The sequence below is a fragment of the Lynx canadensis genome, chromosome B3 (genome assembly GCF_007474595.2).
Source record: "Lynx canadensis isolate LIC74 chromosome B3, mLynCan4.pri.v2, whole genome shotgun sequence".
NCBI lineage: Eukaryota > Metazoa > Chordata > Mammalia > Carnivora > Felidae > Lynx > Lynx canadensis.
The window spans coordinates 110,392,630-110,405,427 of NC_044308.2; the positions used below are offsets into that span (position 1 = coordinate 110,392,630).

General features: G+C 46.2%; 1 protein-coding gene across 2 annotated transcripts in view; it reads right to left on the bottom strand.

The window, feature by feature from the left end:
* Window positions 1-7,784: 7,784 nt before the first annotated feature.
* ESR2 (estrogen receptor 2) overlaps window positions 7,785-12,798 on the bottom strand; it is a 66,801-nt gene continuing 61,787 nt past the window's right edge. For both annotated transcript variants that reach the window (XM_030319276.1, XM_030319278.1), the window contains 2 exons: window positions 10,270-10,450; window positions 7,785-8,422 (listed from right to left, as the gene is read on the bottom strand). In XM_030319276.1, the coding sequence (XP_030175136.1) occupies window positions 8,233-8,422; window positions 10,270-10,450 (371 nt within the window). In that variant the 3' untranslated portion in view covers window positions 7,785-8,232. The remainder of the gene's footprint in view (window positions 8,423-10,269; window positions 10,451-12,798) is intronic.

A 12,798-nucleotide genomic window follows, 5' to 3' on the forward strand; every position in this document is an offset into this window, starting at 1 on the left:
CTTTTGTTGCACTGGATTATATTACAAGTTAAGTGTTACGCATAACCTTCTATAGAACAAAAATTATTTCTAAAATATTTGCTGGAGGGAGGGTGCACCTGGGTGGCTCAGTCAGTTAAGCGTCTGACTTCAGCTCAGGTCGTGATCTCAGGGTTTGTGGGTTCAAGCCCCACATAGGGCTCTCTGCTGCCAGCCTAGAGCCTGCTTTAGATCCTCTGTCCCCCTCTTTTGCCTCTCCCCGCCTTGTTCTCTCAAAGTAAATAAACTTTTACTTTTGAGAAAGAGAGCGGGAGGGGGAGGGACAGAGAGAGGGGGAAACACAGAATCCAAAGCAGGCTCCAGGCTCTAAGCTGTGGTGGTGGAGTCCCCTCCATAAGGAATGTGGTAAAAAAACAAACCCTCAAGATAAGGGAAGGCAACCTGGCTGCGTGCATACGTGACATCCCTCATGACCCTGTAACATGAGACCATCCAATCAGACTGTATGTCTATACGTTACCCATATATGGGAGACAAGCAGAAAATGCATAAAAGGCTACACCACCCGGGCGTCCGGGCTCACTTTTCGGGTACGAACCCAACTGAGCCCGTGCTGGCACGAATAAAATTGCTTCCTGGAAAGAAAAGCCGCGGTGTTAGGGCTCTCTGTACAAGAAACCTGCTACACTGTCAGCACAGAGCCGGAAGTGGGGCTCAAACTCACAAACTGGGAGATCATGACCTGAGGCAAAGTCAGACGCTTAACCGACTGAGCCACCCAGGCGCCCCAATAAATAAACTTTTAAAAAATATATATTTGGGGGGATTTATTGGTTTTAATTCCAGGCCAAGCTTTATATTATTTAACTTTGTACAGAATAACTTGTGAGATCTAAACTCCCACAACCTGCATATGTAGAAATTACCCAGTGTGTGTCCCCCTAATGCTTAGGGAGTGATGAGGGCAGCATGGTGGGGAAGGTGGGTACAAAGGAAAGGATCATTTCACCCAGATTTTTCTATTCCCAGCTCTCGCCAAAGCGAACAGATTTTAACAAATGTTACAGGGATTAGAAGTCGCTGAACCAGTTCCTGGGTTAACTGTTCCTCACCTGCAGCTCTTGACACACGGGAGACACCACTGACCTAATGGTCACCTCGGTCAGTGCCCTCTCTCCTTCTCTGCCGAGCACAGACCTCAGGGGAAGCCAAGGATGCTTATCTGTGGGTGAAGCCCAGACTCTCAGCGCCAGTGGCCCCTTCTGCAGGTGAGACATCCCCAGGACATGTGCAGTTCCCGAGCCGCTTAAGGGACCAGTTGGAAGAAAACCAGTCTCCACTTTAACAATTGACGAAAGTGTGTGATAGGGAGAAACGGGCACTTCAAAAAAAAAAATTTTTTTTAAGTAGGCTTCATGCTCAGTGCAGAGCCCAGTGTAGGGCTTGAACTCATGACCCTGAGATCAAGACCTGAGCTAAGATCAAGAGTCAGGCACCTAACCAACTGAGCCACCCACGTGCCCCACTGTACTTTTTTTTTTTTTTTTTAAACCGCCAAGTCTTTTGATGCTTAAAAATAATTCATTTCTTTTCATGGATTACAAAAATTCCAGAGGAACATTTAAGGGAAAAATGATACCCAAACTTTTTCTCTAAGCCACTGAGTTGGTTAGAAGGAGGTCCTTGCTCCAGTTTTGCAGACTCTTGACCTCCTTCTCTTCCAGTCCAAAGGAGGTGATGGCTCCAGAAACCTTTGACCCTGGAGCAAGTCAAAGTTCCAGTGAAAGAAAAGCGTCTGCATTTTAAAGCCTAATTGTACACATACATTCTCAAAATAACGGTCTTTGAGTCTTGAGTCTATATGTCAGGCAAACCAGGACTCTTACGTGGGTGAGCTGCATTTTATTTGAACACACAGTGCCTGTGGTCATAAATCACCAGAGTGAGATTAGTTGACCAAAGATTAAATTGCTGCCATTTAAAAAGTCTTTGACAGGGGCACCTGGGCGGCATAGTCAAGTGTCCAATCTCGTGGTTCGAACCCCACGTTGGGCTCTGTGCTGACAGCTCAGAACCTAGAGCCTGCTTCAGATTCTGTGTCTCCCTCTCTCTCAGCCCCTCCCCCACTAGCACTCCCGTCTCAAACTTTAAAAAAAAAAAATTTTTTTTAAGTCTTTGACAGCTTAAGACAGATTCTAACCTTCCTGAAATTGTAGGCAAGCATTTATTGCTTATGTACCTTTTTCTGGGAAGACTGTCCATGGTTTTCATCAAATTCTTAAAGGGTGCTGCAAACCTAAAATAGAATAGAATTCAGATATGGGAACACGGACTAATTAAGCCTAATTATTGAAAGTTCTTATATTCCCAACAAATACATTTTTAAAGCCAAAATTATGAAAAACACTTTATTTAGCTTATGTCACATTAAACTTCTTTCCATAAACATTAAGGGGACACAGCAGAGGGGAAAAGCAGTCGTGGGAAGAACGGAAAGCAGACCTCAAAACTTGCTGTCACACAACATTCATTTGTAAAAAGGCCCAAATGTACAAGGCTGCTTAATGGTACAAAGCATTCACCTGAAAAAATGACAAGCTATAGCCAGCCAACAGGCTCTGAGGTACACAGGACCACCAGATGACAAAGCCACAGCACCAAGAGTCCGGGCAGTTAGACACCCAGCGCAGAAGAACAAATGTGCAGAGACCGTGCTAATAGGAGCTGCTCAGGACCAGCGTTCACAAGCCTTCGCCCTTCCCATGAAGGAAATCCTCCCACACATTAACAGCCAGCCACTGGCCTCACAAGTGGATAGGATCCTTGGAACTCCAAAAATAAAAGAAAGGGGGGGAAAGAAGGATCCTTGACTCCAAAGCAACAAAAAGGGTTATAAGAAGATTGCATATCGCAGAGACAGTGCACATCTTCGAGCTGTCACTGGAGCCGAAATTCCAGCAACTTTGAGAGCTACAAAGAATACACGGCATGTGTTTCACACGATTGTATACCAAACTCCACGGGGAAGCATCAGTAAGTACCTAAAAGGTGTGAGAATTTTACAGGGGTAAATTTCCAAGGAACCCCGTATTCCACTCCAGTGCATCTGGGGAAAGCAATAGCAGGAGGTGACAGGAATACCACCCGCTGGCTTAGAAGCCGAGGGTGAGGGAACAATAGAACTCTTCATTTTCTGTTCCACCTGTATAAAGTTTTCTGCAGGCCCCATCTAAGCCAAAAAGGTAGGAGGACCTAAAGATACAATAGAGGGCAACCGTAACTTTTTTTTCTTTCTTTTTTTTTTTTTTTTTTTTTGAGAGAGAGGGCACAAGAGCAAGGGGCAGGGAGAAAGAGATAGGAGAGAGAGAATCCCATAAAGACAGAGACAGAGAGAGAGAGAAGTGGGACACGAGCTCCCGAACTGTGAGATCATGACGTGAGCTGAAGTCAGATGCTCACGACTGAGCCACCCAGGTGCCCAGAGGCAACCCTAACTCTAATGTGTGTTGCACGCTGAGATTCACATCAAGCAGCAGGAGCAATGCTGGCCAGGCAGGCAGAAGACTTCCATTCCTGTCCAACTTTTGCCATAAGTAGTTTTATGACTTTGAGCAGGTCAGCTTACCCCTCTGGGCTTTAATTTTACGTGTGGATAAAAGCTGAGACTCAACCTCTATGTCAAGTTTGCAAGCTGTCACTGTGCCTACAGGGTATTGCGGAAATTGGGAAGGCCCCACTTAAACCACAGCAGCCATGCGTGTCAGATCGCAATTGATGAATGGATTCCGCAGTCTAAAAATATTTCTTTAGTGTTTTGGGTTTTTTTTTGGTGTGTGTTTCGTTTTGTTTTTAACTAAACTGCATGATTACTTTAAGCTTTGCAACTTTACTTGTGTTTAGCTCTGTCACTAAGTGCCCTGTGTGACCTTGAGCAAGTTTGCTTGTACCCTCTGTTTTCCAGAGCCAGAAAATTAGGATAACGGTAATTATTATGAAGAGTAAATGCAGAAGTATGAGGCATGGAGAACTGTGGCACACAGTAAGTGTTCCACAAATGTTATTTTTAGGTACTAAATGATGTATTTTTATCATTTCCTTCACGTAACCTTTATTAGGTTTTCTAAAAGGCTTTCAGCAGCTTAAAGAAATGGGTCAAATCTTAATAAAAAACATTTTGTTTCAAAATAGACCTATAGACTGAAGGTGCACCTTGAATTTGAAAAAGTGTCCCTATATGCAAGCTCCTTAGCTGATTTAAATAAAAACCAAACTTTTCACATGCTAGAATATTCTAGATTTGCTTCAACCTAGCTTACTTATATGATTATATAAGTCACTCTGCCAAGAACTGGTAACTCATGTCTTTTTACTGAACTCTAGAATAATTGCCTTCTAGCTGAGTCGGCAGGTGAAATAATCCAGATAAAGACTGTCTCACTGCAGAACTTTTGTTGATTTGCCTTGTTTTGTTTTTAATACAGTTGAGATCTTCTAGATTTGTTATTAGGCTGACAATCTTCCGTTCCCACCTCAAGTGTTCAAGAAAAATCTCTTCAAAATGATGTTAGGGTCGAATCCTCTGTAATGGTCCCAGTAGACAGTATGAATGTGACAGGCCTGAGGCCACACAGAGGGGACGGGGGAAGGGTGGGGGACAAAGGACAACGTGTGCACACTCACTGTGCAGCCCCAGGCTCGCCCACACCGTCCTCTCTAGGAATTGCCAGTTCCCTCCCGGGATTCCGAGTGAATGCTCTCTTCTAACGTTCCCTGTGTTAAGAATATTCCATGTTAATTATTTCATTAACATTTGCCGTATGATTCTGTATGAGACACTCGTGTTTTTGGAATTAAGCCCAAATCTCATTCGTCTCCCACAAATAAGCTTCTTACATTAAACAATAACTTGCAGATCAAAATGGAAGAAAAGAATCTTGCCACACGAGTGTGAGGCAAAGCTAAGATCATTTTTCCATAATACATAAAGTGTAGCTGGGTGGGGTTTTTTTCCCCCTCCGATACTCAAGTTAATTCCTGTTTACATTTATCAGGTCCTATTTCCCCGAGTTAATTCCTTTTGAAAACTGATCTTGGAAACAACAAAATCCTGGCTTAGCTATGGCAGAATTTAAAGTTGTCTACAGATCACTTTGAGGGGTATGGATACCCCCCCAAAAAAGAAGACATTTAAAAGAAAGCACTATTAAAAAGAAATGATTCATCTTTAAAATGGATACTGAGAGTTTACCAACAACATAAAAACTGCACACTGGTGTCATCTTTAGAGGACACGTTTGGAGCAGATGGGCACAGAGATTCAAAACACTCCATCTGCAGTGGGGGAAAGGGCCCTAAAATATTCTAAACAAAATGAAGAACTCTTCAGCTATACGCCATGTCATCTCAACTGCCTACTTGGCCCAGATCCCAGTTCTAAGAGACAGCCTTGCACGGAGGAGGCCCCCCCAGGCTGGACTAACCTGTACCAGCAGCACACCCCCCTCCCCCGAATGGCAACCTGAGCCAAGAAGAAATTACCAACGTGTTACATCCCTCTCGTGGCTGAATCTAAATGCAGTGAAGCAAGCAGCCTCAAGAAGCATGCGGGAATAATGAGGGGATGCGTAGTGGGTGCTGGAAGGGTTTACTCAAGCACATGCACCCTCCGGGCAAGCACAGGGTTTGGCACGGAAAGGTGCTTAGACACCTGAGACAAATCTGGTTTCTACCTTGGGCAGCAAAATCCAACCTAAAAAATGTCACTGCATGCTCCTGTGGCAGTGGCTTGGACCTCATTCTGTTTTGTTTTTGTTTTTGAACCTGGTAGTCTCTTTTGTAAGTACAATTAAGAACATTTCATCAGCAGGGGCACCTGGGTGGCTCAGTCAGTCAAGCGTCTGACTTCAGCTCAAGTCATGATCTCACAGTGTCGTGAGGTCAAGCCCTGCATCGGGCTCTGTGCGACAGCACGGAGCCTGCTTCAGATCCTCTGTCTCTCTGCCCCTCCTCAGCTTGCGCGTGTGCGCTCTTTCTCTCTCGTGTGCGCATGCACAAAATAAACAAACATGAAAAGAGAGAGAGAGAGAACTTCATCAGCAAATACTTGTTCAAGACTGCCTCCTTTGCCTCCCATTTCGGTTTCCCCAACCTGCTATCTTCTGTTCAACGTGCAGGGTTCTAGGCTGCCCAGAAAGAAAGAAAATTGACCTTCTGGATGACACTGGTTCCCCAGTTCCTGTAAAAGGCAGTCCATGTGATCTATACCAAATCTCATCTAGGCTGCAACACTGAGCCACTAGGAATAATTTCAGGCCACCTTAGACTACAGACAATGGCGTGTTCTCTAGGTCTGTGTCCACGTGTTTCTGAAACGGCTCTGCTCAACTTTCAGTAAAACTGCACCAAAATTAAGAATTATCCAAGGACTCCCTAGCAGAAACCAACCTTTACAACATTGAATTTCATTTTCCTAATGACTTAGTAAATACAGAGTGTGCTAGCAAAGTAAACCTATTTTTGAAAAGAGAATGAGTTTAATCTCCTCTCACAAGGTAATTTTTTAAAACATCATCAAAAAAATCAAACATGATTATTTAACTGCTCACTTTCAAGGTATAGATGTAACTCATTTTATGCATTCACCATGTTCCTGAAGGTTTCCATTATGAAAAAGTGAGTTAAAATTGTAATTTCAGAGGTGCTTTATCACCTCGTCCTATTTATGTTCCACTTGAAATAGGAACTAATAGTTTACGAAGTTCCCCCCCCCACACTCACCATAGAAATGTTCTGATAAGAAAACAGTTCAAAAGAGCCGTAGGATGTAAAAGAATTCTTGCTATAAATATCCCTAAGTATGTATATGTGTGTGTGTGTGTGTGTGTGTGTATATATATATATATATATATATATATATATATATATATAAGTAGAGTTTGCAGACCAGGGCTGTTCAGGTGGTAATGCTCACCAAATCTACACTGTGGCCATGAACCCGACATATCGGTGTGTCTGTAGCCATTCATCTTTCCACGGAACAGCATGCCTTGCACACACAGCCTGACGTGTCCCTGTCTATGGATGGCTGATGTGACAATTGTGGATGTCCCAGGGAAGCACTGTGGCTGTGACCCAAACCCACAAGAGAAACCCATTCCTGCAAACACTGGGCCTTTCTCCTGCACACACTGGGCACCTGGGACAAGAGAGTTTTGAGGAAGGAAAATTCCAGGGGCAGTTAGATTTAAATCTCTACAATCCTCCATGAAAGTGATCACAAACACACATGCACCCCAAATAATTAGCAGGCTCTACGAATGCAAACCAAGAGGAATGAACCTCTATGAAGATGGCAGCAAGGTCAAGTGCGGGGGTGGGGTGGGGGGCGTGGGGGTGGAGAACGTGGCTCACTTCCCAGCCTGACCACCGGCTCCCCAGGTTGCAATCCCTCTGGCCTTCAATGGTAATAGTGATACATGGCCTTAGTCCTCACAGATTTGTGAAGCAGGTTTGTAGAACTAGTTCATTCATTCATTGTTTGGTTTTCAATCCTATAATCAAGTAGCCCAGAAGAGGGCAAACAAAGGCCTATCTAAGGGCAGGTTAGGTGGCACAATAAAGTCCACTTCTTGGGGCACCTGGGTGGCTCAGTCGGTTAAGCATCCGACTTCGGCTCAGGTCATGATCTCATGGTTTGTGAGTTCCAGCCCCACGTAGGGCTCTGTGCTAACAGCTCACAGCCTGGAACCTGCTTCAGATTCTGTGTCTCCCTCTCTCTGCCCCTCCCCTGCTCTCACTGTCTCTCTCAAAAAAAAAAATAATAATAAACATTTAAAAAAAATTTTCTTTAAAGGTTAGTCCACTTCTTTAAAGTGCCTCATTCTCTCCCTCTCTACCTTATAAACCTTCCACGTCAGATTTCCACCATTCATTCCAAAACCTTCAGGATGTTTCCCAGAGGAACAGAAGGGAGATGGAAAGTAAGAAAGGAACCACACTGAGATTCTATGAGGCCAAGCGAGAGGTAAACTCTGCATTCAAACATGCTCCCTAGCTTTCTCAGCCTGACTCCTGGGAAGTGGAGAGGTCAGGTGAAGGACGGCACATGGCTGAGCCTACCATGACCCAATGAGGGACCACGCAGGAGAAAGACGATGAAGCCCGCCCACTTCCAGATGGAGCTCGCGGTTTGCATTTGGGGTTCACACTTCAGCCTCTGACCTCCTCTGTGGCCTATTCGCCCCAGGATGGGCATCACTGAGGAGACTGGAGGTTCTGGAAGCCCTCTTTGCTCTTACTCTCCTCTGCCGGGCTGCGCTCGGACCCTGTGACCAAGGACTTGTGCCCGCGAAGCGTGTGGGCATTCAGCATCTCCAGCAGCAGGTCATAGACTGGGACCACGTTTTTACACTTCATGTTGAGCAGGTGTTCCATGCCCTTGTTACTATGGGAACAAAGAGATGCTGAGAGTCCTTCCCGTGAGGCAGCCGTGGGAACTTCAAAATCTTCCCCAACTCTCCCCAACAAAGTCGGTCCACCCCACACCCCAAATCCCTTTGCCATTTGCTCTAGGTAGGGTCCTTCCATCTGGCTCCATCAATCATCTACACTGAAGGGCAAGCACCTCAGTGTCCCACCACCCACCCGCAGTGGCCCGACAGAACCTGGCACGGAGTGCAATTCTCATTTTTCATACCAGTTATGTTCTATATAGTTGCCACCAACACTGAATCGGCAAATACACTGCTCCTGGGGAAAATACAGAGGCTCTGGTCACAACATTTTCATCCTCCAATTCATACATAACCTAGGTGTACCTGTGTTTGTGTTTAAAGACACCTTGTTTAACATAACTTGTCGCTTCATTAACATTTAACTCACAGTCTATGGTACCATAGCTCATGCATGAATAAAAAGCTGATCTAACTCGCGTATTCTCTCCATAAGGCACATCACAGCCTTCTTGCACTTAGGAACACTGACAGTGCTTCAGTACTGTGCTTGGGGGCCACGTTTAGACACTGAAATCTCCCAACAAAAAGCACAAAAAAGTGCAAAAACATGGCACTTAAGAGACCACGTAAAGGACATTTCTTTACAGTACGAAGGCCGAAACAAGAATGCAAGTGTCACCTTGTTTGACCTCAGTTGGGAATGTACGTGTGGGCAACTCAAATTTTTTGCCACTCTGCACACGTCCTTGAGTGAGCACAAAAAATGCCAGAGTATGGACTCAGGGGTTACAAATAAATTTGTAAACGTAGTCACCTTTGCAAATACAGAATCTGTGAATAATGAGAATGGATGGTACCTGTTCTGAAAATGATCCTGGTGGCAAATAATCATTCAAGAGGAAACAAGGCAAAGGTTGTTTTCATTTCCGCCCCCTTGTAATAATCCTTGAGGTGAGTACTGTCCTTCCCCACAGCCCCCAGACTTTCGTCCTCCTTGGGTAGCAACTACTTTCCAACCTCATCTCCCCTCTTCCTGCTCCAGGGCAGGGTGACCCTCGTCCCGGGAGCCATCTAGCACTGAGCATCACTATCCCGGCACAGAGCTACCATCCTACACCAGGGGAGTCCCTCGTCGTCAGAACACATGATTCGTGTTCCCTGAATACACTCCCCTCACGGCCCTACCTTCCTAAACCTGCTGGCCTCGCCAGTTCCCTTTGGTCTCATTCTTAATGTCCTGATGCTGTCACAAGAACAGAACCACTCTTTAAACACAAACACAGGTACACCAAGGTTATGTATGAATTGGAGGATGAAAATGTTGTGACCAGAGCCTCTCAGGAACCTAACCCTGTATTTCCCCCAGGAGCAATGCATTTGCTGCTTCAGTACTTCCCCAGATCACTAGCTTCAGGAGTTGATCTAACCTCCCCAAGAAAATGACCTCAGAGTAGTGGTGCAGGGAGGGGAGGCACCTCACGTTAGGAGAGACACTGCCCTTTTTAGAATTCCATGAACAAGCCCAAACCCCCAGCAACTAAAAAACAGATGAAGGATGCCATAAATATCCTATAAGGGGTCACATGACATCTAGTCAGTGCCCACTATGCCAATCTTTGGCCACAGGCTCATGCACCGATGAAGGGACCCCACCACCACCACCATTCCCTTTCAGGGGGTTATTTTCCTTTATAGGTAAAAATTCTACCTTATTACTCTCAAACTTGCAAACGCTTTCTCAAAGCTCTTCACCCTTCTCAGAGCATGTGCGTGCAACGCCCCCCCACCCCCACACATTCAGTGGAGCTGCCCTCCCACCCCCACCCCAGGATCGTACCTGGCGTGTCTGACGTGAGAAAGGAGCATCAGGAGGTTAGCCAGGCGGACTGGCTGCTGCTGGGAGGGAATCCCGCTCTTGGCAATCACCCAGACCAGAGCATCGGTCACGGCGTTCAGTAAGTGAGTCAGCTTCTGGCTGCTGTCAGCCTCCTGGCTTGCTGTGGCTAACGGGTGCATACCTGGACGGAGAACAACAGCCACGAGTCATTGCTCTGAGGAGAGGGAATGGAAGTCGTGTCTCCAGCAGCTAAGAAGGCCGACATTCTCCAGAAAGGGGGCCAAACTGATCTGGGCTGTTCTGGCATCTGCACGTATAGTGAAGTCTTAAAATCTTCACCTGCCCATGGTGTCCTTCCCCCGAGAGCCAGCCCCGTCGCCAAGCCTGGCTGAATGCGGGCGGACTAACTGGTCTCTCAAAATGCCACGTGGCCCACAACCGTGGCTTTTCCTAGCAGTAAACCTATCTGGTGGCCTGAACCATTACATGGTGTTTCTCAGCTGTAGTAACAGCCACACACAGAGAGGGTCAGAGAGTGAGATTAATTCTACTCTCAGCCCCTAGGAGGCCCCCTCATCTAAGGGGAGTTGAACAAACATAAACGGGTGACCACGGCGACGTAGCCTCCCCTGTCCACCACATGCAGACAGCCATGGCAGGCCCGCTGTCCAGGCCCTTGGCATCACACCTCTGGTGGCACCTCGCTGGGGCAGGAAGACCATCTCTAGTTCTTGGACCCCAGACCAGTTTCCTAGTGCTTCCGGCCTGAGCACCTCATTGAGCAAAGCCTGCAGGCACATGACTCCTGAGATCCCCAAAGCCACCCTCGAAGTAGGCTGTTCCCCACCCCCCCCACCTCATCCTACCCTGCCCCGTGTTTAATCCCCCTCTGACTCTAGGATCTGAGATACTGTGGCCTCCCAGTATTTGCAAAATAACGGCTCAGGTAAATCCTCTTGCCCCCACACCCCACCACCAATCCTGCCTCCTGCATCCCTGGAAGCAGGGAAATAATGAGCTTCTCTTCCAGGCTTTCGGTTTCAAAGTGAGAATAAATGGCAACTCTGTGGAACCAACCAGGGACCTGCCGGCTGTGTGCTAGAAGGATAATGAGGACCAGCACGCCATCATCCATGGAATTTGGGCACTTTCCGTTCTCTTTTTTTTATTGGTATTTTTAGTTCAATTAAGGTAGCTCAGTTCCACACAGTTCAGTGGAGGCAAGGGACATCTTGAACCACAATTATGCAAGTGTAATGCTTCACCACACCCCTGGGGCCTGTCCCTCCACAATGTCTGACGATGTAGGCTTAAAATATTCACCTTTTTACAGTAACCCAGAACTGCTTCTCTAACTCACGGGCTCACCTCATTCTCCACAGTGACGCTTCCTGAATCCCCCCATATCCTCAAAACTCTGACTGAACCCCACAGCAGGTGACCTGCCCTCATACCGCAAGGGAAACAGGTCCCACCCTTGGCCCAACGTGCCCCTTCCGAGCCACCAAAATGCAGACTCGCTCATGTGGCTCCCTTTCATGACTTCCCAGCTCTTGGGTCAGAGTCCAAACCATCTGACGCAGCTTTCAAGGGTACCAGGCCACTCTCTGCTCTTTTCACCCTCATCTCCCACCGCACCTCACCTTGAACCCTTTTAACTCCAGAGCAGGTGATGCAAAGAACACGCCCAACTTTCTGCTTAGGAACTCGCTCGCTCTCCCTCTCCTCCTCTCCACCCTCCCTCTTTTGCTTATTGACATCCACTCCTCCTTTAGATCCCAGCCTGGCTGTGAACTTCCTTCTGGATGCTCTCCTGACCTCCCTACTATCCCACCCTAAGTCTACTCTGGTTCTCCTCTGAAGTTCTGACAGTGCAGACACCACCATGTTGTCCCACATCCTGGATTTCCTTATACACACCCATGGCCACACTTCCACCCTCAGAGACACTGGACATAAGCACTTCGAGAGCACAGACCCTGTCTGCTTATCATTATATCCTCATCACCTAGTGCAAAGACTGGCATGGAATGAATAGTCATAAAGGGAAGAGTTAAGCTGAATGTACATAGGTTCAGATTTTTACATCAGGTTAGCCAATCACACCATCATAACTGAAATGATAAAAATGCAGGTTAATGCATATTTTAGGGGTACGCACAGAAAATTATTAATCTCATTAAACTTACTTCCCCTACAATTGACCCCAGCTGCATTAACAAGTGCTTTCTCTAAACTACCCTTCAGTCCATTCTTCTACAGGATGTGTGCTCCATGGATTTCTGCTGTCAGAAATATGTTTTTGGATTCTAAAAGGACGTGTGTTGGTCCAAAGTGACAAAGTGAAAAAATAAAAATAACTCCTCAGCTAAGTATACATAGCACCATTTAGTATTCACAGCACCATTACTCATGATAGCCTAAAAGTGGAAACAAATCTAGTGCCCATTAATAAATGGATAAACAAAATGGGGTGCGTCCATACAATGGAGTATTACTCAGCCATAAAAAAGAACAAAAGACTCATTC